The sequence below is a fragment of the Erpetoichthys calabaricus genome, chromosome 2 (genome assembly GCF_900747795.2).
Source record: "Erpetoichthys calabaricus chromosome 2, fErpCal1.3, whole genome shotgun sequence".
In the NCBI taxonomy this organism is placed as follows: domain Eukaryota; kingdom Metazoa; phylum Chordata; class Cladistia; order Polypteriformes; family Polypteridae; genus Erpetoichthys; species Erpetoichthys calabaricus.
The window spans coordinates 212,151,548-212,175,849 of NC_041395.2; the positions used below are offsets into that span (position 1 = coordinate 212,151,548).

Consider the following 24,302-nt stretch of genomic DNA (forward strand, 5'->3'; position numbering starts at 1 on the left):
TTTGTTTTGTGAATGTGTAGTTTAGCAGAAAGCAGCCTGCTACACCTCCACTCCCTATTCAGTCAGATGAAGGTATTGCCCTGCTGCAATCCTCACAGTTCAAGTCTGTGTTTATGTGGCAATACATGTGTAAGGAATTATGCAGATAATGAAATACTGTGATTTGAAATACATTTCATGTGTGTTCTGTGTCTACAATGATTTGTGTAAATATAGGATAACAGAGTAAATGCGAGGCAAGAAATGCTGAATACACAGCTAAAACAGAAAATGTTTTCATATGTTGTAGTAATAATGACATAATTTTGATGTGAATTATAGGATGTGTGAAGCCCAAATATCCAAGAAACACTTTCACAAAAGGTGTAACAAAATAAGTATGCTTTTATTCAAAAATAAAACAAAAAAAAAAAGAAACTGCTCAATTGACATGTTGCTGAAGCCCAACTATCACTCGGTTCAAAATAAAAGACGTTTGTATACGCGAGTTTGTGCATTTCATTTTCAACCAGTTCTTACAGTGGTAACACCACCTCATTATGCATTTGCATACATAGGTTTGAATCCCACATCCTCTCTGTATTTAGCGCTTTAAGTATTGAGCTGCTATTATTATTATCATATAACAAAAACATACATTTGATGCAAGTCTGTAACATTCTTTTTAAATTTATGGTACTTGTAAAAGATGTTACTTTTCCTCAAACACGGACATTCATATCAACATATCATTTCAATGATTTTTTTGTTACTCAGTTTTACTCTTGGATTATTGAATACAATTGAATTTGAACAACTTTTTGTATTATTTAGTTTCATTCTTGAATAAAAGTTAATTTAAATGATTTTTTATTCAGTTTTATTCTTGGATTCAAGGCAGCAAGGACAAATGATTCAGCTGCATTTGTGTGTCTGCTTTTATTCCTTCAGTGCCAACTTTTACAAGAACCATAAATTTACGCTGGCTGTTATAGACTCAAATCAAATTTGTTTTTATTATATAATAGTAACAATAATAGCAGCTCACTATTCAATATGGTAAATGCGAAAAAGACCTGGGATCGAACCCACAACCTCTTCATTGTGAGGAAACGGTCCTTACCTCTGCACCAGCCAAGCGGACATGTCTACCTCGTATCAATTGATAGTTGGGCTTAAGTTTTTACACACTGCCAGTACCATGTATATTGAACAATTTCTTTTTCTTCGGTTATATTCTTGAATAAAAGTGCACTTGTCTTGTTATACCTTTTGTGAAAGTGTTTATTGGATATTTGTCCACACATATTATATACTTCACGTCAACATTTTGTCAGTTACTATAACATGAAAAAGTTTGTTTTAGTTATGTGTTCAAAATTTGACACATGCCTGTTAAAAGTGTATCCACAAATTCTATGAAATCTTATGAAATAAGAACTTTTAACATTACCCAAAAAAATAAAACAAAATTTTATAGTATTACAATTGTCATGATAAATACTGTTATTAAACTTTTGACATAATCAAAAGTTGTGGAACACAACAATGCATAACAAGGACAGAAGATAATGTATTCTTTTTGAGATAAAACATCTATGTTCTGTTTAGAAAAGCAAATCTTTTAGCAAAAGTAAATCTAAGAGCATGTTTAACCATGGAAATCTTGTCAGAAAACATGGCATCCATCAGAATTATCTGGATGTCAACAGTAATAAATAAGATTAAAGAAAGGGACCCAAAAGTAGAGGAGAAATGCAAAGAAACAACCAAACAAAGCAAAAGCCTTCAAGAGGCCATCAAGAACAAGAAAAATTTACAGGCTGCAGAACAGTCTGCACAAGGTATCATTTATCACTACTAAAGCTATTTTGCAAAGACAACAATATTTAAAATAATAAATACATTATATGACTTTAAAGAGTAATTCCATTTGGAAAAAAAGCCATAACCACTAAGGATTAGGAATCATATAATCTTAATGGGGTGGCATTGTGGCAACGCTGCTGCCTCACGACAAGAGACCAGAATTCCAAGACCTGGTGCTCCCTGATTGAAGTTTTCATTTTCTCCCTGTGATGCAGGTTAAGTGGCTTGGTGATACGGTATTGGACCTGACGTGTGCTGTGTGTGTTTGTGTGTAGATATTCACCCTATGATGGGCTGGCACCAATACAGGTGTTCTTCCTGCCCAGAGCACAATGGTTGCTGACATAAGCTCCAGCTTCTAAGCGATCCTGCTCTGAATAAATGGGTTTGGGAAAAGGATGGATGGATGGATGGATAATCTTAATGTATTGAAATATGCCTAGACCAACTTCCTGCCTGCTTTAAAGAAATTGTCCAAAAGTGGTTTCATTTTTTATTTACAGATGGTTATGTTTCTCTTTCCCTGTCAAGCCTACTGGGTATGGGCTTACCTGTGATGGGCTGCAACTTCTTTCTTCCTCTGTCTCCAACTGCTCAAAGGGTGTCCGAGGCCGACTGCCACGTCCACCCCTGGGGGAAGAAGCAGTACTTTCCACATCACTCTCCAAAAATGTCTAAATGCCAAGAAAAAAATAAAATTAGTCAGCAGCATGATAATAGTAATAATAGATAAACTGATAATAGTGAATTTTAAAATATCAGTATCAGATACTAACAATTTTAAATGCAAAATCAAAAGGTTTAACACAAAGAGCTATTGTTATTCAAGGAAGTTAAATCTTATGGACCTTACATCCTCAATAATCAACACATCTATATCATCAGTTTTCACCTTTCTTTCTATAAAGTTCATGAAATACAACTTTATTTTATATTGGGTATGAAAACTTACAAGTGTTCAAATTTTACCAAAAATTCAATAACAAAAAACACACTTTATAACAGCAAATGCACCCCCAAGGTGATGCACTCAATAACTGAACATCCGATCACCTGGTTTTGGTTTCCATCTTATTCTGAATAACAGTAAAGACAGGTGTGGGAATTCCCCAAATGATACTTCATTACAAAGGTGCCTAGGTCACAATAAAATAATTCTGCACTTTTGATATGCAGTTTTGACATATAATAAAATATTTCAAATTGATTCTGCAATACATTGCAATTAACCATTCACTGTTTTATTAACTGAAGTTACAGCATGTCCCTTTGGGTAAAATGTTTCTACGTCACCACAAAAGACTGGGAATTATCAGTTATAGTAACTCATAAACATTATTTACATTTAACTCTGGTTGATGCATTTTGAGATTAGTTCTTATACTTAGCAGGGCATTTAACAATGAATTGGCCAAGATTCTCTTAAAGGTCATCCATAAAAAAAACAAACATTTTGCAAAAGTGGGATATGTTATCAATGTAATCTTAAAGGCACACTATGTATCTATGAGCCTGAGGCTCTCCCACATTCCAAAGATAAACAGGTTAGATTAACTGAGGATGTAGCATGATAGAGTTTGAAATGCAATATAATGGTACTCTACTCTACGTCGTGTGCTGAATGCTGACAATAACCCACAAGCCTGCATTGTCATTATCAGGCTTGAAAATTTTACAAGTAAAATATCCCTGTAATACATAAGTATACATTTAATAACTGAAGAAGTTTGGAGGATTTAGTAAAACTTAGAATAACAAAACCACCTACTTCCTCTGCAGTCTCATCCTCCTCTTCTTCATCTGGCCTGTATTCTTCATCAGAGGAATCTTCCTCTTCTAGCGGAATATCTACAAACTGAGGACACTGGGGAAAAAAAATACCAGGCAAATATTAATTAAAGTGCGTAACTGAGTTCATATCATTAAACATGTTATGTCACTACAAATCGGAACAAAATAACACAAAGCAAGTTTAATAAGTATATCCTTATCAAATAATCTAAAATGATATTACATTTGTAATGTTCTATCACTTGTCATCTAGTCTAACAAATGCTCCACTCTTTCCCAACCATCTCATGTGACCAGCCATACATAAACTGGCCTCAAATAGTTTTACTACACAGCTTTTTCTTCACATGTGATATGAATTGTAGAACTCTGAGGTCAGACATTTATTTTTCATAATTGCAAATAATATCCTTTTATATTCATCTTGACTCTTGATCATTGCAGACAGCAACACACCATATAATTACCACATGTGCTTTTGATTAATAGTATAATTAAGCTTTAACACAACTTTGGTTGGAAAGGAGTTTGCTTTTTTCATTAAGTCTGCCCTTTAATTTCTGAATATATACATAAAATGCTGTTTGTATTGTATATTAGATCAGGGGTAGGCAACGTCGGTCCTGGAGTGCCACAGTATGTGCAGGTTTTTGTTCCAACCCAGTTCCTTAACGAGAACTCAATTATTGCTGATGAAGCACATATTGCTTAAGTGACATTTTAATGCTTCATTTTAGTGTCTCGCTTGTTAAGGTTCTCCAACCTTAATTGCTTATTTCAATCTTAAACTGCTGCATTCAGTGTTTTAATTGCTCCTTATTAGCAATAAGATGTAAAACAGGGGTAGGCAATGTCGGTCCTGGTGAGCTGCAGTGGCTACAGGTTTTCATTCAACCCAATTGCTTAATTAGAAACCAATCATTGCCAATCTCAGACCTTATTTAATTTTATGGCTTGTTAGTCTGTGCAATGTAAGGCTTTTATATCGTAGATTTTTTTCCTTTCCAAGGATATCATCCAAATGATTTGAAGCCTAAAACAGATCATTTTCAGTCTGTCACATTTTTCTATTAAGTGTTTTATTAAATCAAACCGTGCATGATGAACACACACAGATGTAATTGGAAAAAAGCTAGCTGGAGAACTGCTGGCTGCTTTGTCTTTTACATCTTATTGCTAATAAGGAGCAATTAAAACACTGAATGCAGCAGTTTAAGATTGAAATAAGCAGTTAAGGTTGGAGAACCTTAACAAGCGAGACCACTAAAATGAAGCATCAAAATGTCACTTAAGCAATATGTGCTTCATCAGCAATAATTGAGTTCTCGTTAAGGAACTGGGTTGGAACAAAAACCTGCACATACTGTGGCACTCCAGGACCGACGTTGCCTACCCCTGTATTAGATTATGGTATATGCTGTACTGTAAATCACTCTCTGGCAATCTCATTTCAAAGGATGTTTTCCTAAAAAAAAGTTGAATGTCAAATTTATTATGTCAAATGTCTCCATCATTTTTTGGAGTATGTAGCTATAATTATATAAGTAATTAAGTTATGCTATTCTCAGATTTATTTTTGTAAACGTATGCTAAAACTAACTAAAAGGGGATCTTACTAGATTCTAAACAAGAAACTACAATTATAAAAAGGTTTTACAAACAAAGACATAAAACACTAAAAAAGGACATTAATAACGATTAATGAAGGAGGTTATCTTCTGGAAATTTCATAGCATTATCAGCATCACTGGTTTTACTAACTTCCAATTTGCAGTAAAAAACTGTATTGCAAATGTCATCATCCTCTAAGTATCAGTATCTTCAAAAATTAGTGATCTACCAAAGGAAAATAAAATAAATTAAATGAAATGGTAAAATGATAGATCACTTACTATATAAAGGTATTAGGGTTAAATCATGTCTTAGCTTAACTGTTTCAAAGCTTCTTTCCAGGTTGTCTTCCTCAATCTTTTCGCACTGCTACTCAAAGAAACTTTAAGATGTACTTTGGTCATCTCTTTCAATATTTTTAAAACCGTTTAGATCTTTTTCTTAATTTTCCTAGTCCCTTCCAAGTTCTCCTTTCCAATCATCTTTTTCTCTTGAACTCAAGTTGCACTTTTTACAGTGTCAAAAGCAGTAGAGATCTTCATGTCTCTTTTTCATAATATTATATATATATATATATATATATATATATATATATATATATATATATATATATATATATACAGTGGTGTGAAAAACTATTTGCCCCCTTCCTGATTTCTTATTCTTTTGCATGTTTGTCACACAAAATGTTTCTGATCATCAAACACATTTAACCATTAGTCAAATATAACACAAGTAAACACAAAATGCAGTTTTTAAATTATGTTTTTTATTATTTAGGGAGAAAAAAAATCCAAACCTACATGGCCCTGTGTGAAAAAGTAATTGCCCCCTTGTTAAAAAATAACCTAACTGTGGTGTATCACACCTGAGTTCAATTTCCGTAGCCACCCCCAGGCCTGATTACTGCCACACCTGTTTCAATCAAGAAATCACTTAAATAGGAGCTACCTGACACAGAGAAGTAGACCAAAAGCACCTCAAAAGCTAGACATCATGCCAAGATCCAAAGAAATTCAGGAACAAATGAGAACAGAAGTAATTGAGATCTATCAGTCTGGTAAAGGTTATAAAGCCATTTCTAAAGCTTTGGGACTCCAGCGAACCACAGTGAGAGCCATTATCCACAAATGGCAAAAACATGGAACAGTGGTGAACCTTCCCAGGAGTGGCCGGCCGACCAAAATTACCCCAAGAGCGCAGAGACGACTCATCCGAGAGGTCACAAAAGACCCCAGGACAACGTCTAAGGAACTGCAGGCCTCACTTGCCTCAATTAAGGTCAGTGTTCACGACTCCACTATAAGAAAGAGACTGGGCAAAAACGGCCTGCATGGCAGATTTCCAAGACGCAAACCACTGTTAAGCAAAAAGAACATTAGGGCTCGTCTCAATTTTGCTAAGAAACATCTCAATGATTGCCAAGACTTTTGGGAAAATACCTTGTGGACTGATGAGACAAAAGTTGAACTTTTTGGAAGGCAAATGTCCCGTTACATCTGGCGTAAAAGGAACACAGCATTTCAGAAAAAGAACATCATACCAACAGTAAAATATGGTGGTGGTAGTGTGATGGTCTGGGGTTGTTTTGCTGCTTCAGGACCTGGAAGGCTTGCTGTGATAGATGGAACCATGAATTCTACTGTCTATCAAAAAATCCTGAAGGAGAATGTCCGGCCATCTGTTCGTCAACTCAAGCTGAAGCGATCTTGGGTGCTGCAACAGGACAATGACCCAAAACACACCAGCAAATCCACCTCTGAATGGCTGAAGAAAAACAAAATGAAGACTTTGGAGTGGCCTAGTCAAAGTCCTGACCTGAATCCAATTGAGATGCTATGGCATGACCTTAAAAAGGCGGTTCATGCTAGAAAACCCTCAAATAAAGCTGAATTACAACAATTTTGCAAAGATGAGTGGGCCAAAATTCCTCCAGAGCGCTGTAAAAGACTCATTGCAAGTTATCGCAAACGCTTGATTGCAGTTATTGCTGCTAAGGGTGGCCCAACCAGTTATTAGGTTCAGGGGGCAATTACTTTTTCACACAGGGCCATGTAGGTTTGGATTTTTTTTTCTCCCTAAATAATAAAAACCACCATTTACAAACTGCATTTTGTGTTTACTTGTGTTATATTTGACTAATGGTTAAATGTGTTTGATGATCAGAAACATTTTGTGTGACAAACATGCAAAAGAATAAGAAATCAGGAAGGGGGCAAATAGTTTTTCACACCACTGTACATACACACACACATACATACACACAGTGGAACCTCGGGTCACGACCGTAATTCGTTCTAAATCTCTGGTTGCAACCCGATTTGGTCGTGACCCGCAGCAATTTCCCCCATAGGATTGTATGTAAATACAATTAATCCATTCCAGACCATACGAGCTGTATGTAAATATATATTTTTTAAAGATTTATAAGCACAAAAATAGTTAATTATACCATAGAATGAACAGTGCAATAGTAAACTAAATGTTTACTTACTTCTTCTGTAATGTTTACTTCTTCTGCTTGGGCTCTCTCGCTAGCTCTCTCTCTCTCTCACGTTCTCGCGCTCACTCTCTCACGTTCTCGCGCTCACTCTCTCACGTTCTCGCGCTCACTCTCTCACGTTCTCGCGCTCACTCTCTCACGTTCTCGCGCTCACTCTCTCACATTCTCGCTCGTTGCACAGGGAGAGACTGAACATGTGCGGAAATCATTGGCTTGTATGAACCGGAAGGGAAACTGGCTTGTTCGTGACCCGAGTGTGTGGTCGTGAACAGATGCAAAAGTTTGGTGAACTTTTTGGTCGTAGCCCAATTTGTACGTGGTCCGAGACGTTCGCAACCCGAGGTTCCACTGTATATTATATATATATATATATATAAAAAATTTTATTTATTAGTTCATATATCTTATTTTGTTAGTACAGATGGTTATGAATATATAAATATATACAGAATGTATACAATCAAAAAATGACCATTATAATTATACATTTTGAGACTGTCAAAAACAAAAACAAAACCAAACATTCACATTAAAAAAAAAACAAAAAAAAACAAAGGTGTAAAAACTTACCTTCATCTCACTTGGCTTCTTGATTGGAGAAATATTCCATGTAGGGATGACCTATAGCATTGTTATTTGGGAACAAATCATAAATATCTGTCTATGAATTTAGAAAAACAGGAATTGGAAAATTTTAAACAAAATTCTAATTTTCTAAATTACGTATCATAGTCACATAATATTTTTTAACACTATTTAACAAAGATTAACACTTAGGACAACAAAAAGATTTCTTTAATATTGAGACAAAGCATATACAGAGATATAAATACCCTTTTCTAAGTATATACACAAACAATGTTTAAAACAACAGTATATTAGAATGGTACAGCTGATCAAAAGACAGAGTACAGGGAAAGAAATGCCAAAGATGCTTCAAAAATTGTGGCCTAATTCTAGATAACATATTATATATTTTATTCACGCTTCTGCATTAGGAATAGGTTCAACACAACAATACAATCAATCATCTGAAAGCACAAATTTCTTAAGGTTACAGTATATGTGGTCAGTCTAGCAGAGTGAACTAAACTGTTAAAGTCATCCTAACAAAGACAATGCTAGAGAGAAAGAGATGGGTTATAACAAAGGTGCAATCATAATAGCAACATTGAAGGTGGACTTCAACATAACTACTCACATCTCAAAAACTTAGGCTATTTGCAGTAAATATATGAAAACGCCCTCTGTTGCAGTAGAGACTGCCTCAGACAAAAAACTGCAACTGCTTTATCTATTAAAAAACAAATATTGCACAAGAAGACAGGAAGTATGAGAGAAGGAAAAAGACTTCCTCAAGTCATGGTCTCTTCCACATATGATGCAGAATACACAACATGGAATTGGTTCCAAACAAATAACACAACTGACCGTCTTTACTTTTATCTACCCTGAGTGTTAAGACTATGTTTTTTTGCAAATTTAGCTTGTGTTTTAATTTTCCTCATTGCCACGTACAAATACTTCAGTATTATTTTTTAGAACATGTTTCTGATACATTGTTCTAAATAGATAAAACAAATTAATAACATTTCTTTTAACTCATGATTACACTGAAATCTGTAAAATCAGTTCTTCTCAGTATAGTAAAGTTGGGTCACTCTGGTTTAATAAAACCTGTAAGAGTTAGCAACAGGCAGTAGAAGACAAGCTAGAGCTCAAAAATATAAACCAATTAGAAAATGGATGTTTGCTGGGTGCTAGCTCATACAAGCTTTCAGGTTTGATCATTAGTACTACCTTATATTTTATTCTGCACCCACAGATGCTGGAAGAAGTACAAAGAATAAAGGCCCAAGGTAGCACAAGAGAGATTGTTTAAGGCTGTAAGAGATTCTCATAATACTTAAGTAGCATGCTTTCTGTGTAATATTTGAAGCATGAACTTTATGAATACCTGTTGTTCAGGCCTGGGAAAAATATAATAAATATTAATAGGTACTGAAAAATAGTTCTTTGTTGAGAATTCTGAATAGTGCTTAAGCTTGGTATTTGTGAATGCAAATGTTCAATTAAAAATGTATTACATTCTTTGTAGAACAGAATATTTCTCAAAGCTATGATATTACATATGTTATTTACTCACCACACCCTTTTCTACAACTTCTTTTAATTTGGAACGAGTCATCTTGGGCTCCTGCAAAACGACAAAATATTTTTTAAAAATGTATATTTCTTTAAATTTTTAAGTCCATATTGCTAAATCCACCTTATGCAAAAATAAACAGAAACTGCATAAAGTAAATTGATGCCATCATAAAGAAGATGCATTTTTAGTGTTAAAAAAAAAAAAAAAACATCAGCTTTGCAAAAATAAATTTTTCTCACATGTTATATTACACAACAGACATTACACAGTAAGTAATAAACTCACAAACAATGGCATGTCCTGGGTGTCACTAATTGCCGCCTTCATCATTGCCACAACATGTTCATTCTTGATAACTTCCTGTAGATAAAGGAAACACAACTTGAATTAAGGCAAAACTACTTGCTGGTAAATATTACAAGTGTGCAATGAGACAAAATATTAACATTTTATTTAAATAAGAATTATGGAAGACTTCAATCATATACAGTACAGTACATATCTGAGTCTTGCAATGTACTTATACAGAGTTGCATAAGGTTTGATCAATAAGCAAATATGTCTATAAACAAGAAATCAGCAAAACACAAGCACTGTCAACAGAATGAGCTGAATTCTTCATATTTAGATTTTTCTGAATGAGATAAATCAAACATTTTTTACAATGGTGTATGATCAGTTAGGGAGAAGAATAGGGATTTAAACAATAGCAAGAGACAAGTAACAACAATTTATGTGTTTATAGTCCATTTCTCGTTATTGATAAAGAATATTATTCAGCAAAAAATATATATCCATCTCTTACTTTCTATATTCTCACTTGACTACATTGCAACTGCATTTACAACTGAATTGTATTTTAGTGACCAAATCAATTAAGATATACCCTTTAAGTACTGCTATTAACTTTAAATGAAGACAGCTGCCTGGAAATGCTATACACTGTGTAACGTGGTAGAAAGACAAATGTCAGTTAATTTCAGTCTTCAGATCTTGATTAATGAAATGAGATGATCTGAGAATACTCCTACTCTCAAAAACGCTTTGATCGATTTCATTGAAATTTGGTGATGTTGTAGAAGAAAGAAATTAGCCAACCTGTGTTTTTTTTATTTGTTGATACTTGTCATTAATAATGCTCTAATGGACTTGGATATTCTACATACCGTTTTCACCACAAAGATGACAGCAATCATACAGCGAAATCGGGTATGCCAGTTTATGCAAACATTGTCCGTCTATAGAAGTGAAGTTAAAGGAGGAAAGTCCAGTAAAGCGTAATGTGTAGGGATGGGAATTGATAAGATTTTCATGATTCCGATTCCATTTTCGATTCTGTTTAACAATTCGATTCTTTATCGATTCTTATTTTTAAAAAAGGAGAACACACAGGTCGATTAGCTTAGAACTTTGTTTTATATCTTATCTTTGAACAAGATAGAAATTTAGGAGTAGCATGACCTTACAAACCCAACAGTGAGATCTTAAGAAATCCACAGCCTACGGCTCCTCGATGGGGTGCCACGGGGTCCCCAGAAAAAAATGTGTAAATGTAAAATAATAATAAAATAAATATTCTTCTATAGCAATAACAAAGTATAACATAAATTATTTTGTGGCAATTACACAAGAATGTCCAGTAACATTTACACTCTCCTTTTTAAAAGTATATATGAGCTGAGCACTCAAAAATAAAACTACACCAGCCAGCAACAAATACAATCAACTCAAGTCCAATGGAACTGTGCACAGTGCAATTCTGCAACCATCAACTATTTTGACAGCTACATCCATGTTGGCCGCATTATCAACAGTGGCTGCCACAACCTTGTCTTTGATACCATACTCCTCCAAGATCTCATCAGTCTCCTCTGCTACAGCTGTCCCTGTCTGTGCCTGGTACACTGGTTTGGTTTTGAGGACTTTTTCTTGAGCCTGGCCATTCCTGACATAATGCAGCGTTACTGTGAGGTAATGATCTTGACTAAAACTTGCCCATCCATCTGCAGTGACGGCTGCCTTCAACACGTTTCAGCTCAGAAATGGAAACGGATTAAACATCTGGTAACATTCCCTGACTTAGCCTACAATTAAACACATTCACTTACCGAAAATCGGGGGCATCTACTGTGGCAAATGGGTGCAAGCCTTTTACCACAAACTTAGTCACTGCTCGGTGACATTCGTCTATCCTGGGTTGTGTCATTTTACTTTTCCCCGCCTCTGTGAAAGGAGAAGCTACCGGTAGACTGCAGCGAGAACTGCCAGCATCTGAGATAGTCAGACTCTGTCTATCTCTCTCGTCATGGTCATCTAAATGCAATGCACAGTAATAGCAGGTTTTGCAATAAGGCAAATCGCGCTAACATAATATGCAATGTTAGTTGATTAGTTACCTGCCGTATTAACGGGAGAGGACCTGCAAACGTTACCGCTGCTGCTGGGTTGAGATTCACTAGTCCGGAGCGGATCAAAAACACAACATTCATTTAAGGTTATCGCGTGTTTTGTGTGCAAATGCTTTTGCATATTCGTAGTGTTTCCTCACTTTGATGAAATATCTACTTTGCAAGTATTGCAAGTTGCCCTGTTGTCATCCTTTCTCGTAAAGTATAACCAAACTTTTGAGCATTTGTGCCGCTTAGGCGCCATGTTTCCTGCTGGGTAAATGATGCTACGCAACGCGGTGATGTCATTCGAGGCGACTGGAATCGATAGGGGAATCGTTTGCAAAAATGGCAAACAATTCCAAGGAATTGAAACAGTGGGAACCGGTTCTCAACAAGAACCGGTTTTCAATTCCCATCCCTAGTAATGTGTTTAACAAATGTGCTATAAACCTCAAGTGCTTGCCAATGCGGCAATCAGCGCTGTCAATTTCATGTAACTGATCTAGTAAAAAAAAAAAAATAAAATTTTTACAAAAAACACTTTTCCACCTGTTTATCTTAATCTGTACCCACTGCTATTCCCATTAACAAAAATTAAAATACAGTATGTTGTTAATGAAAAAAATATCATTTTGTTAATTAAAACTAAAATAAAAATGAAAACCACCTGAAAACTAGAACTAAACGAAAATGAGAAAATAAAAACAAAAACTAAACTACTTCTTGTAGTTTTAATTTAGATTTTTACCACACAAGTTTTTGTGCAAAATGTACATACAAACTTGTAGTTGCAAGTATATTTTATTTTTTACTTAAAATAGTTTATTATTTTAAGTATATATTATTTAAAACCATGCAGTCATGAATTTGGTAAGGAATGAGCACTGATTTGTGCATATGTACAAGTATCTTTCGCTGTATGCGTCTGAATCTGTGGATTTCATTGGTCTTTTACAGCTTTTACTTCTAGAAATGTGAGCGAGTACCAAAGCCTCATCAATTGCCAATGACTTACTCAGTGGATTTCATTGGCAATAAGTGACCATCAGTCACAGATGCCCTGCTAACAGCTAATGGCAGGCAAGTTTCAGTCAATAAAAATGCTTAAAGTAACATGTTCCACAATTTACTTTGGAAGATACAGCTAAATACATTAGGTTGAAAATTAGAGTCATGGAGAATTAGTCAAGTTCAAATAGCTTTCCCATACCTCAAGACTGGTCAGTTTTTGGTTTTTAAAATGTCATCCGTATATGCCAGAGAAGGTAGGAATTCAGCCATTTAACCTTGCTTCCCATAGATATTCCTGGTGTAGTGACAGTGCATTGCATTAACTGATTAAGCAGATGTGGATGTGTAGTATTGATATACAGTGGAACCTCGGTTTGTGAGTAACTTGATTTACGAGTGTGATAGATAGATAGATAGATAGATAGATAGATAGATAGATAGATAGATAGATAGATAGATAGATAGATAGATAGATAGATAGATAGATAGATAGATAGATAGATAGATAGATAGATAGATAGATAGATAGATAGATAGATAGATAGATAGATAGATAGATAGATAGATAGATAGATAGATAGATAGATAGATAGATAGATAGATAGATAGATAGATAGATAGATAGATAGATAGATAGATAGATAGATAGATAGATAGATAGATAGATAGATAGATAGATAGATAGATAGATAGATAGATAGATAGATAGATAGATAACTTTATTAATCCCAATGGGAAATTCACAAGATTTGCAAGATGAGCAAAAATTTTTAATAAATTCTGACTTGATAAACGATAAACGAGCGAGGTCTTGCAGTACGAGTAGTATGTATACTCTTTGTCTGCTGAGCATCATGTGATCACAACTGAGCTGATGGTTCTTCTTGTGGGCAATCGTCTCCTATTCTCCATCTGAGTCAGCGTGCCTCACTCATAGTAAACATCCATACGAGCATATACTGTTTACTACAGCATTTGCATTGTGACTGTGTGTGCGCGCATGCTTGTGTGTGTGTGTGTGTGTGCTCGCTCACGTGTGTGTGTGTGTGTGTGTGTGTTCGCGCACATGTGTGCTGTGACGTGCAAGTCCCCATCTTGCACACTAAAACACAAAGCTGAGTCTCAGTACTTTAGCAATACCAGCTTTATTCAGCTTGAAACAGACACAGCAGTCAGGCAGGGCCCTGCGCATTTATAATATTCATTGTTCCTTGTATCACCCATCGACGGCAGGCGCTTATAGCATGTCCGCGATCTTTTCAGATTCGTTTTTACGGCGAACTGCTACAGCGCTGGGAGACTGCGACTGCTTTGGGACGCTCTTCCGCGTGTCGTCCCGTTGGGTGGAATCCCACAAGAGTTTAGAAACTCACTCACACCAGCCATGATTCTTTTCAAAGGTAAAGTGCAGGTTAATTTGTTTTATGTATTTTTACTTTATATTTTGTATTAATCATTTTTATATGAATAATTTTGGGTTGTGGAACAAATCATCTGAGTTTCCATTATTTCTTATGGGGAAATTCACTTTGATATACGAGTGCTTTGGACTACGAGCATGTTTCCGGAACGAATTATGCTCGCAAACCGAGGTTCCACTGTACATGCATTGTTATCAGTCAAGCAGACATTACATATATATAGTTTAATTTTTTATTTTATTGATTTTACTGAAATCACACAACATTCCAAACAAATAAATCAATTTTTACAAAAATAAAATCGAAAACAAATCAACCCCCACCCGAGAAAGAGAGCTAAGCCAGCAGAGTAAAACTTAAAGCTAATAAAAATAAGTAAATAGATCAATTAATAAGTGAATAAAGATGAATGAAGAAGGAAAAAAGGGGAGAGAATCTGCTTCCCCGGTGCTTTAAAAGTTTATTCTAAAATGTTATTGATTAGATCCTGCCAAGTTTTGAAAAAATTCTGCACAGATCCTCTAAGTGAGAATTTGATTTTTTTCCAGTTTTAAATAGTATATAACATCAGTTACCAACTGACTTAGAATAGGAGAGTTAGACTTATCTTGCTCAACTGGAAGAATCCTAAGTGCCAATAGTGATAGTAAAGGCAATTACAGTTGGTTTGTCCTTCTCCACTTTAAGCCCATCTGGGAGTACACCAAACACAGCTGTTAATGGGTAAGGAGTTATTGTGACACCAAGGCTGTCTGATAGGGATTTAAAGATTTTGGTCCAGAATGATGTTAATTTGGAGCAGGTCCAGAACATGTGGCCTAGTGAGGCTAGAACTTGATTGCAACATTCGCAGGTTGGATCTTGCCCTGGAAACATTTTGGACAATTTTAAGCGAGACAGATGTGATCGATATATAATTTTGAGTTGAATAATTGTATGCTTTGCACATATGGAGCTCAAGTGGATTCTCTGCATTGCTACCTTCCACTCCTTTTTTGAGATATTGAGTGAGAGATCCTTTTCCCACTGTCCTCTTGGATCTTTGAAAGGGAGGGACTGTAAAATGGTTTTATATATTACAGAAATGCTGTCCGAGTCCTCAAATCTGATCAATATTTTTTCCGGCATCGAGGTTGGTGGGAGGTGAGGAAAATTGGGCAGGTTCTGTTTAACAAAGTTTCTGATTTGAAGGTAGTGAAATAAATGTGATGCTGGAAAGTTAAATTTTGAATGCAATTGTTCATAGGATGCAAAGACGTTGTCTATGTACAGATCTCTAAGTGATTTAATCCCAAATGTTTTCCAGACTTTAAAAACTGCATATGTTTGTGAATTTCCCATTGGGATTAATAAAGTATCTATCTATCTATGTTTGAGAGGGTAAAAAAAGGTAGTTCTCATGCAGAGGTGCCACAGATAAAAGCTTCTTTATCTTAAAATGCTTCCTACATTGGTTCCATATTCTGAGTGAGAGAAGCACACTTGGGTTGTTAGTATATTGGCGATAACTTGCATTTACTGGGGTACAAAGCAAAGAATATAAAGAAGTACTGCAGGATTTTCTTTCTATTGCGAACCAAGCCTATGTCTGTTCATCTATTTGTGTCAATGTCCAGATTTTTATAGCTTGCATATTTGCTGCCCAGTAATAAAACTGAAAGTTAGGCACAGCCATGCTGCCTTCTGCTTTAGGTCTTTGTAGGGTCGCTCTTTGGATATGTGGATATTTTGAATTCCAAATAAATGAGGTTATGGTTGAATCTAATTTCTTAAAAAACAATTTATTGATGTATTTTGGAATGTTTTGAAATAAAAAGAGAAGCTTAGGAAGGATATTCATCTTAACAATGTTAATTCTTCCAGCTAAAGTGAGATGAAGGGTTGACCATCGTATATAGTTTAATTTTAATCACGTTATTAGTACTGATATTTAAAAGTGGGCGGTGCAGTGCTACAGAACACATTCCTATCACACTATCATGATGAACTTCTCCTTGTTAAATGTTTCATCAATAGCAAATGGATGGACTGCAATAATCTTCAAATATTTAGAATGATAAAGTATTGGGCAGCACGGTGGCGCAGTGGGTAGGGCTGCTGCCTCGCAGTTAGGAGACCCGGATTCGCTTCCCGGGTCCTCCCTGCATGGAGTTTGCATGTTCTCCCCGTGTCTGCATGGGTTTCCTCCCACAGTCAAAAGACATGCAGGTTAGGTGCATTGTTGGTCCTAAATTGTCCTGCCTTGCGCCCTGTGTTGGCTGGGATTGGCTGCAGCAGACCCCCGTGACCCTGTACTTAGGATATAGCGGGTTGGATAATGGATGGATGATAAAGTATTTCAATGTTTTAATAGGGGATCTCCATCAGACTGTTTACTTTGTAGCGGCACAGGGGTCTAGCAAATGAACAGTCACTCATTGACAAGGCAGAGTTCAGAGTATGGCTGTAAAACTGACAATGAAATTCACTTATATACTATTTGTTGTTCTTTATCCTTATCATTGTAGGAGATTGTAACATCAACATTTATATTCCTACATGTAGGTGTAAAATTATTGCTTTTTTTTCCCCGAAGGCTTTCTTCTTTTTGATCTGCTTGCTTCTCTAATCTAATCCGAAACTTTCACTTTCTAATGTTTATTAATGTTTGATATTACTTTGTATTCTGTTATTAATTTCGCTTTTGTTTTAATTGTCATTGTATTCTTTCACTATTTGTGAAGTGTTTTTAGCATTCAAAAGGTGTTATATAAATAAAAAAATATATATATAATAATTATTTTTACTATTAACTCTACTACTACTATTAAACAATGCCATAAGTTCAGGTTTGATTGCTAACCTAGTTATTGTACGTATGGAGTATGCATGTACTCAACATGTGCATGTGGACTGAGTATCCATAACTTCAAGTATTGTTTAACAGCTGGATATTAGAAGTGTGTCATTAAGCACTCTCAATTGCCAAAATATGTTTATTACTACATGTGATGTTAAATGACATCCTCCCAATTTGGGCTGACATGAAGCACAATAAGCATGTTGTTTATTAAGTGAAAAATCTGAGATATTGCTATAACACTTGTTGCATGCTTGTAAAAAAGCAGTTTATACACTACCTGTCAGAAGTTTTAGTACAATTCAGTTTTTTCAGTTTATATGGAAATTTATGCAGTTTAATGTTTCATGAAATCGAGGCATAAAACAAATAAACAATAGCACATAAAAAGTAAGTGAAGGGATCTCTAAGTGTTCAAAATTTTATTCAAATGTTTGATTTATCAAAGTAGCCGCCTTTTGCTGATGTAATAGCCACACTTCTTTCTCCATGTGTGACAGCTGATGTCACACACTGAGGAACCATCCTTTCACCAACTCAACAGCATATAAACACACCCTGCATTATGAACTGAAAATTTCAAATTTTGATTCATCTATCCATAAGACTTTTTTTTGCAGTCTGCAGTAGTCCACAGCTGGTATTCTGTGGCCCAGGCAAGTTTCTTCAAGTTTCCAGTTGCCTTTGGATTGTGTAGGACATTGTACTCACTGACATTTTGATCGCCCCTCCCCCACCCCATTTCTCTAAATGAAATGCTTAAAATGAAATGATCGGTCTCATTTCATTTGTTAATTGAGGTTTTCTTGCCATTATCACCGGAATAGTGTCCAAGTAGTACTTCAGAGGGTGTAGTAACAAAGTGTTACAACTCTGCTTTAAGACAGACAGAGGGTTTTTAAGTAATCAGTAGAAGTTGGGACACCTGTGCAAATTGTTTGCTTTAACATGAAAGTCTTAATTTACTTTAACTGCTGCAAAACATCTGTAGGTTGTAACCTATTAGTTGTTCCCTAAAGAATGCCCATTTGTAATATTCTGGAATTTCCTTTGTTTCTCAGTTTTTGCTAACCTAAACTTTAAATTTAAACTCTGGCAGGTTACTGCTTACCTTTTCACCATTTTAGGCCATTCACTGCATTTCAAATGATTAAATCTGAAGAAAAACAGACGTGTTCTAAAACTTTTGACTAGTAGTGTATATGGAAAAACTTTACTCTTTATGTCTGCTATTATTATTATTAACACTGTTTAAGTAGTGACTTCAATAGTATTTAAAAAAAATAAGCAGAATCCTCTGAAAAAAAATACACTTTCTAAGTTTCCAAATGGGTTTGACATATTTTCCACATTAAGAAATGTCAAAAGTAAATTTAAATAAGATTATATTTTGTAGTGACCTTACTGCAAAGGAAGTCTCAAAAATAAAAAAACAAAACATTTAAAAATAACCATTGGCAGGTTAAGGTAACAAATAACAGCAGAACACACTTGTTATTTGATCCTTACAGCTTTTGATTACGCTGAAATCCATTATCATGAGAAAATTCAGTTTTGTCACAGACAATAAAACTGTATGTACAGTGGGTACGGAAAGTATTCAGACCCCCTTCAATTTTTCACTCTTTGTCATATTGCAGCCATTTGCTAAAATCATTTAAATTAATTTTTTCCCTCATTAATGTACACACAGCACCCCATATTGACAGACAAAAAAAAGAATTTTTGAAATTGTTGCAGATTTATTAAAAAAGAAAAACTGAAATATCACATGGTCCTAAGTATGCAGACCCTTTGCTCAGTATTTAGTAGAAGCACCCTTTTGAGCTAATACAGCCATGAGTCTTCTTGGGAAAGATGCAACAAGTTTTTCACACCTGGATTTGGGGATCCTCTGCCATTCCTCCTTGCAGATCCTCTCCAGTTCTGTCAGGTTGGATGGTAAACATTGGTGGACAGCCATTTTTAGGTCTCTCCAGAGATGCTCAATTGGGTTTAAGTCAGGGCTCTGGCTGGACCATTCAACAATAGTCACAGAGTTGTTGTGAAGCCACTCCTTCGTTATTTTAGCTGTGTGCTTAGGGTCATTGTCTTGTTGGAAGGTAAACCTTCGGCCCAGTCTGAGGTCCTTAGCACTCTGGAGAAGGTTTTTGTCCAGGATATCCCTGTACTTGGCCGCATTCATCTTTCCCTCAATTGCAACCAGTCGTCCTGTTCCTGCAGCTGAAAAACACCCCCACAGCATGATGCTGCCACCGCCATGCTTCACTGTGGGGACTGTATTGGACAAGTGATGAGCAGTGCCTGGTTGTCTCCACACATACCTCAGTGCAAGACACATGACAGCCCACATGGAGTTTGCTAAAAGACACCTGAAGGACTCTTGAGATGGTGAGAAATAAGATTCTCTGGTCCGATGAGACCAAGATAGAACTTTTTGGCCTTAATTCTAAGCGGTATGTGTGGAGACAACCAGGCACAGTGTAATAGTAAACTAAATGTTAACTTACTTCTTCTGTTTGGGCTCTCTCGCTCGCTCGCTCTCTCTCTCTCTCACTCTCTCTGGCCCTCCCTCTCACGCTCTCTCTGGCTCTCTCTCTCGCACTCTCTCTGGCTCTCTCTCTCGCTGGCTCTCTCTCTCGCGCTCTCGCTGGCTCTCTCTCTCGCGCTCTCGCTGGCTCTCTCTCTCACGCTCTCGCTGGCTCTCTCTCTCACGCTCTCGCTGGCTCTCTCTCTCACGCTCTCGCTGGCTCTCCCTCCCTGTCTCTAGCTTGCTGCACAGGGAGAGACTGAACATGTGCGGAAATCATCGGTGCGTACGAACCGGAAGGGAAACTGGCTTGTTTGTCACCCAAGTGTGTGGTCGTGAATAGATGCAAAAGTTTGGCAAACTTTCTGGTCTTAACCCGATTTGTACATGGTCCGTGACGTTCGTGACCCGAAGTTCCACTGTACTAATAAAATGTAACACAAACTAACAGTTAATTGCTGAAAACTAAATAAAAAATAAAAAAAACAATGAAAAACTAAGTAAAAAATAAAATCTAAAACCAAAAAAAATCTTAAAACTAGAAAAGCACCATGTGATTAGATGTTTAAAAAATAAATTGTATTTAAATCCCCAGAAAGCAGATTTATTATAGACTAAGGCCTCTTGAGCATCTATTCCCACAAACTGTAGGTCTTAGTCTTATGTTAGTTTTGACATTATCTGCATAATGTTATCAGATAAATACACAGAATGAGTTTATAGCATATTTTGTCTTAACAGGCAACATTGATATCAAGTTCAATAAAAACTGTGAACCAAAAATATAAATATTTTTGACCTAGTAAAATTTTTCCTCAGTATACTGTATGTTGATTTTCTGGATAAGGGTTTGGCTTTACCTCTTGTAAATAAAGTCAGGAGCCATTCTTAGAAAGGATTAGTGTCCTATTTATGCGCCAACGTCAGACAGGTATCAAGCAGCTGCACATATCTCATTGCCTATTGACTTTACATCTGTAGTCAACCGCCTTAACTGGCTAGATACATTTTACAAATGCTGCAGAAGCACAGTGTCTAAATCAATCACTGACATAATCTGCACAAATATAAATGCTATGGACCAACCTATATCTTATTCTGTGTATAGTCTGCCATGTCACAATTAATAAAAAATCTGTTTAAGTTTTGATGTAGCATTAATTTAAAAAGAAAATTGTTGTAACACTTACATGAATAATATTCCTGACATTTACTGCAGTGAGGTTGTGCTGCTTCGCTTGGGATTCCAGAACCCTGTCCAGCTGACCGTCCATCTCAAAATCACACCGTGATGAGGCAGAAGCCAGCTCCCCACTGCTCTCTTTTTTTTTCTTTATAGATTTTTTCTTCTTATTTTTCTTTTCTTCATCACTCTCTCCTACATATCAGGGAAGTCAAAGAATAAAACAAGACATTGCAAGAGCACAATTAAATTGTGTAAGCAAGCTAAAAAAAGGTTTAAGGTCAGAGAAAGGAAAATGTGTTTTTAATAAAAAACCTAACAGCTTTTTAAAGTTTGCTTACAATAATAACATTAAAAAACAACTTCCCCCTCAAGACAAATAATCCAACAATTAGACTACTAATTTTAGTTAGCAATCTATAAACTAACCTTGTTAACCTGCAGACTTTTAAAATAGCAAAATATATACTAAATACAGTATAGTTTCCGAATATATTGTACCAAACTGTTCAATACCAAAGCTACACACCTACAGTGATGACTAATCCAGTTCCACTGTTGTCTTCTGTAGGGCTCTCACAATCGGTAGTGCCAACATCAGGCTCAGCAGAAACATCCTTGAGACATAACGTGCCTAAGAGCAAACAAATAGCACTAATAAATTACGCGTCTTTAAGTCAAAAAAGTTGAAAACAATATAGACATTATATGGCAGAATATAATGAAAAAGGTCTTGCATCACACTAGACACTAAAAGACTGAATATTATTTTATTATATATATATATATTATATATATATATATATATATATTACAGTGGAACCTCAGTTCATGAACATCTCGGTACAAGTACAAATTGGTTTACGACCAAACAGTTCGCCAAACTTTTGCCTCGGTTCACGACCATACACTCGGTAAACAAACAATCCAGTTTCCCTTTCGGTTTGTGCACGCCGATGATTTCCACACGTGTTGCACTGTTCTCGGTCAGACGTGCGTGCTTGCGTGATTTCGCTGTTAACTCTATATGTCCATCCATTTTCCAACCCGCTGAATCTGAACACAGGGTCACAGGGGTGTGCTGGACCCAATCCCAGCCAACACAGGGCACAAGGCAGGAACCAATCCCATGCAGGGTGCCAACCCACTGCAGGACACACACAAACACACCCACACACCAAGCACACACTAGGGCCAATTTAGAATCGCCAATCCACCTAACCTGCATGTCTCTGGACTATGGGAGGAAACCGGAGCGCCCGGAGGAAACCCACACAGACACGGGGAGACCATGCAAACTCCACGCAGGGAGGACCCGGGAAGCGAACCGAACTCTATATGTGCCAAATCTAAATGTGTATATGTATGTATATTTTATTTATATATATATATATATATATATATATATATATATATATATATATATATATATATATATAAAAAATATATAAAATATATATATATAAAATATATATATATATATATATATATATATATATATATATATATATATAAATAAATAAAAAAGAAACATATATATATATATATAAAAAAAAAAAATTATATATATATATATATATATATATATATATAAAATATTATATATATATATCTATACTAATTAATAAAAGGCAAAGCCCTCACTGACTCACTGACTGACTGACTGACTCATCACTAATTGTCCAACTTCCCGTGTAGGTGGAAGGCTAAAATTTGGCAGGCTGATTCCTTATAGCTTACTTACAAAAGTTAGGCAGGTTTCATTTCGAAATTCAACGCGTAATGGTCATAACTGGAACCTCTTTTTTGACAATATACTGTAATGGACGGCAGCTTGATGGCCGTGGGAGGCGGAGTTGAGTGTCACGTCATCACGCCTCCCACGTAATCACGTGAAAAGACTGTGAATGGAGTAGGGAGAAATGAAGTAAGAGCCGCAAACAGCGAAGAACAAAAAATTCATTAAACAATTGAGAAGGGAGCGAGTGAAGCATACAAGCATCTTCATAAGGGAAACAAAGCACGGTGTAAAACGTAAGTTTAAATTAAGTTTATAGAAACGCTCCCGCTGCGGATTGCAATAACATATTCGCGAGATAAAAGTTTAATGAGAAGACACGAGGTATAAACGAACCACACGCCGTGGCGCAACGTTAGGGGCAACAGTTTCAACCATTCTATGATCTGCTTCTCGCAACTGAAAGACGGCACATGGCGGATGTTAGCCGACTTGCTGACCGCAACGTTAGGGGCTTCAACTCTGGCGCTGACGATAGAGATTCGATTAACGAGAGGGGATGCAGTGAGTGTGTATGCCTGATGAGCCCAGAATTAGGGAGAAACACGTGTCGCATACTCTTTACATTATTTGAAAGTAAACTATTAAAACCATTCAATGATCAGCTTCTGGGAACAGAAAGAAGGCACGTGGCGGATGTAAGGCGACTTCCTCACCAACCACAAGCGTAATCTGGCAGGTAACCACCCATACAGTCAGATTGTGATTCAGAAAACGAATGCCATGAATGTAATTACCACGATCTACATACTGTCAAATAAACGAAACACACGCCGTAGCGCGACAGCTGTGAAAAGCGAGGTTCACAAAAAAACAGATCCTTAACAAATTGTTATTGGTATATTTTCGATCCGTTTAAAAAGGTTTTCTTTTCTAATTAAAAAATTAAAAGCAGTACTTCGCCGCAACGAAGCGCGAGAATTTGGCTATATATATCTGCTTCTCGCAATTAAAAGAGGGCACGTGGTGGATTTTAGACGACTTCATGACCAAACATAAGTGTTACCTGCCAGGTTGGGTTACCACTTTTAATACAAAAAAAAAAGGGACGCATACTGCAGCGGGTGCCACATCTCAGTGCCAACAGTTTGCAGACTCTACTTAAAAGACCCGCCCTCCTCACTGGACAGTTAAAAAAACCAATCAAACTAACGATGACATCAAGTATTACCCAATCAAAAATAGGAAAGGAGGCATCTTCATAAAATGCGTGTGGGATGATTTGCAT

At 36.1% G+C, this 24,302-nt stretch overlaps 1 protein-coding gene across 2 annotated transcripts in view; it reads right to left on the reverse strand.

Annotated features, from left to right (window-relative positions):
- The window catches only part of gon4lb (gon-4 like b), a 142,979-nt gene that overhangs the window by 81,387 nt on the left and 37,290 nt on the right, over nt 1-24,302 (reverse strand). The window contains exons 2-8 of one of the 2 annotated variants that reach the window (XM_051923063.1): nt 21,806-21,893; nt 21,284-21,471; nt 10,188-10,262; nt 9,900-9,950; nt 8,324-8,374; nt 3,617-3,712; nt 2,400-2,522 (exon numbers count right to left, since the gene is read on the reverse strand). In XM_051923063.1, the coding sequence (XP_051779023.1) occupies nt 2,400-2,522; nt 3,617-3,712; nt 8,324-8,374; nt 9,900-9,950; nt 10,188-10,262; nt 21,284-21,471; nt 21,806-21,893 (672 nt within the window). Of the gene's footprint in view, nt 1-2,399; nt 2,523-3,616; nt 3,713-8,323; nt 8,375-9,899; nt 9,951-10,187; nt 10,263-21,283; nt 21,472-21,805; nt 21,911-24,302 lie in introns of both variants that reach the window. The other variant, XM_051923062.1, reaches the window with a different exon arrangement.